This window comes from Cyprinodon variegatus, unplaced genomic scaffold (genome assembly GCF_000732505.1).
Source record: "Cyprinodon variegatus isolate N-32 unplaced genomic scaffold, C_variegatus-1.0 Scaffold142, whole genome shotgun sequence".
Lineage (NCBI taxonomy): Eukaryota > Metazoa > Chordata > Actinopteri > Cyprinodontiformes > Cyprinodontidae > Cyprinodon > Cyprinodon variegatus.
Window position 1 is genome coordinate 514288 of NW_015150595.1, and position 923 is coordinate 515210.

The window sequence follows — 923 nt, forward strand, 5'->3', positions numbered from 1 at the left end:
CAGACAAACAGGAAACCCACCCCCATAGAGCAGGAGGAACGAGGAAAGATGTGAATCATCTTCAGGGATTTTATTCTTTCTGTGGATTTAGTGCACCTGGTCTGATTGAGTCCTGCTGTGCTGCACTTAGAGCTGTGTTACCTAAAGCCTCACCTGCTGCAGGCAGAGAAGCTCAGACATGATGCGTTCCTGTTTGGAGCGAGACAGCTCCAGCAGCTCATCCTTCCAGCTCTCGCCCTCCCCTGTAAACGAGGAAGAGCAGCAGGTTTCAGTCTATCTGGCAATCTGAGGCATCTGAAGCGGCTGCTGCAGAAAGAAATCCAGACTGAGGAGATAACACAGACCTGTTGGACACCAACTACACACAGTGTAGTTTGAAGTGCCCTGTAAAAGTATTCCCACCCTTCATCTGACCACCACACAGAAGCATTAACTAAAAAACACCAGAATTCAGTTAATTATGATAAAATAGGCTATATACTCCAAGCGTCGATCCTGATAGTGTTTTGATCGTCCTTTTGGAGCCTAAATAGAACCTCAGCATGAGGCGTCATGAGCGGACATAAACAGATGTGGCGCCATCTGCTGGCAGAAGCTCAGAGCTACCAGAAATCAAGATGAAGGCCATTAATGCAGCTACTAAATCAGAGGTTGCAGATCAGTGGGCCTTGGTCCGGATCTGGACCCACCTACTGGTTAATCCAGACCCAACCTTGATTTAAATCATTTACAAATTACTGCGTGTTGTCTGACGGAAGTGTCTAATTTCACTTGCGCCGCTTGTCCTGTTTGTACGGTAAAGCCCTCCATAGCATCCGGCACCAGGCTATTATCCAATGAGCTGCTGTCAGTCTGGGTTGCTGCAGCAGGCAAACCTGTGGCAAGCCGGATGGGTAACGATGATGAGAAAACGTGAAAGAAAG

General features: G+C 47.9%; 1 protein-coding gene across 1 annotated transcript in view; it reads right to left on the reverse strand.

Annotated features, from left to right (window-relative positions):
- Positions 1 to 273: 273 nt before the first annotated feature.
- The window catches only part of ccdc62 (coiled-coil domain containing 62), a 9105-nt gene continuing 8455 nt past the window's right edge, over positions 274 to 923 (reverse strand). Inside the window, exon 6 of the mRNA XM_015376803.1 lies at positions 274 to 306. Within this exon, the coding sequence (XP_015232289.1) occupies positions 274 to 306 (33 nt within the window). The remainder of the gene's footprint in view (positions 307 to 923) is intronic.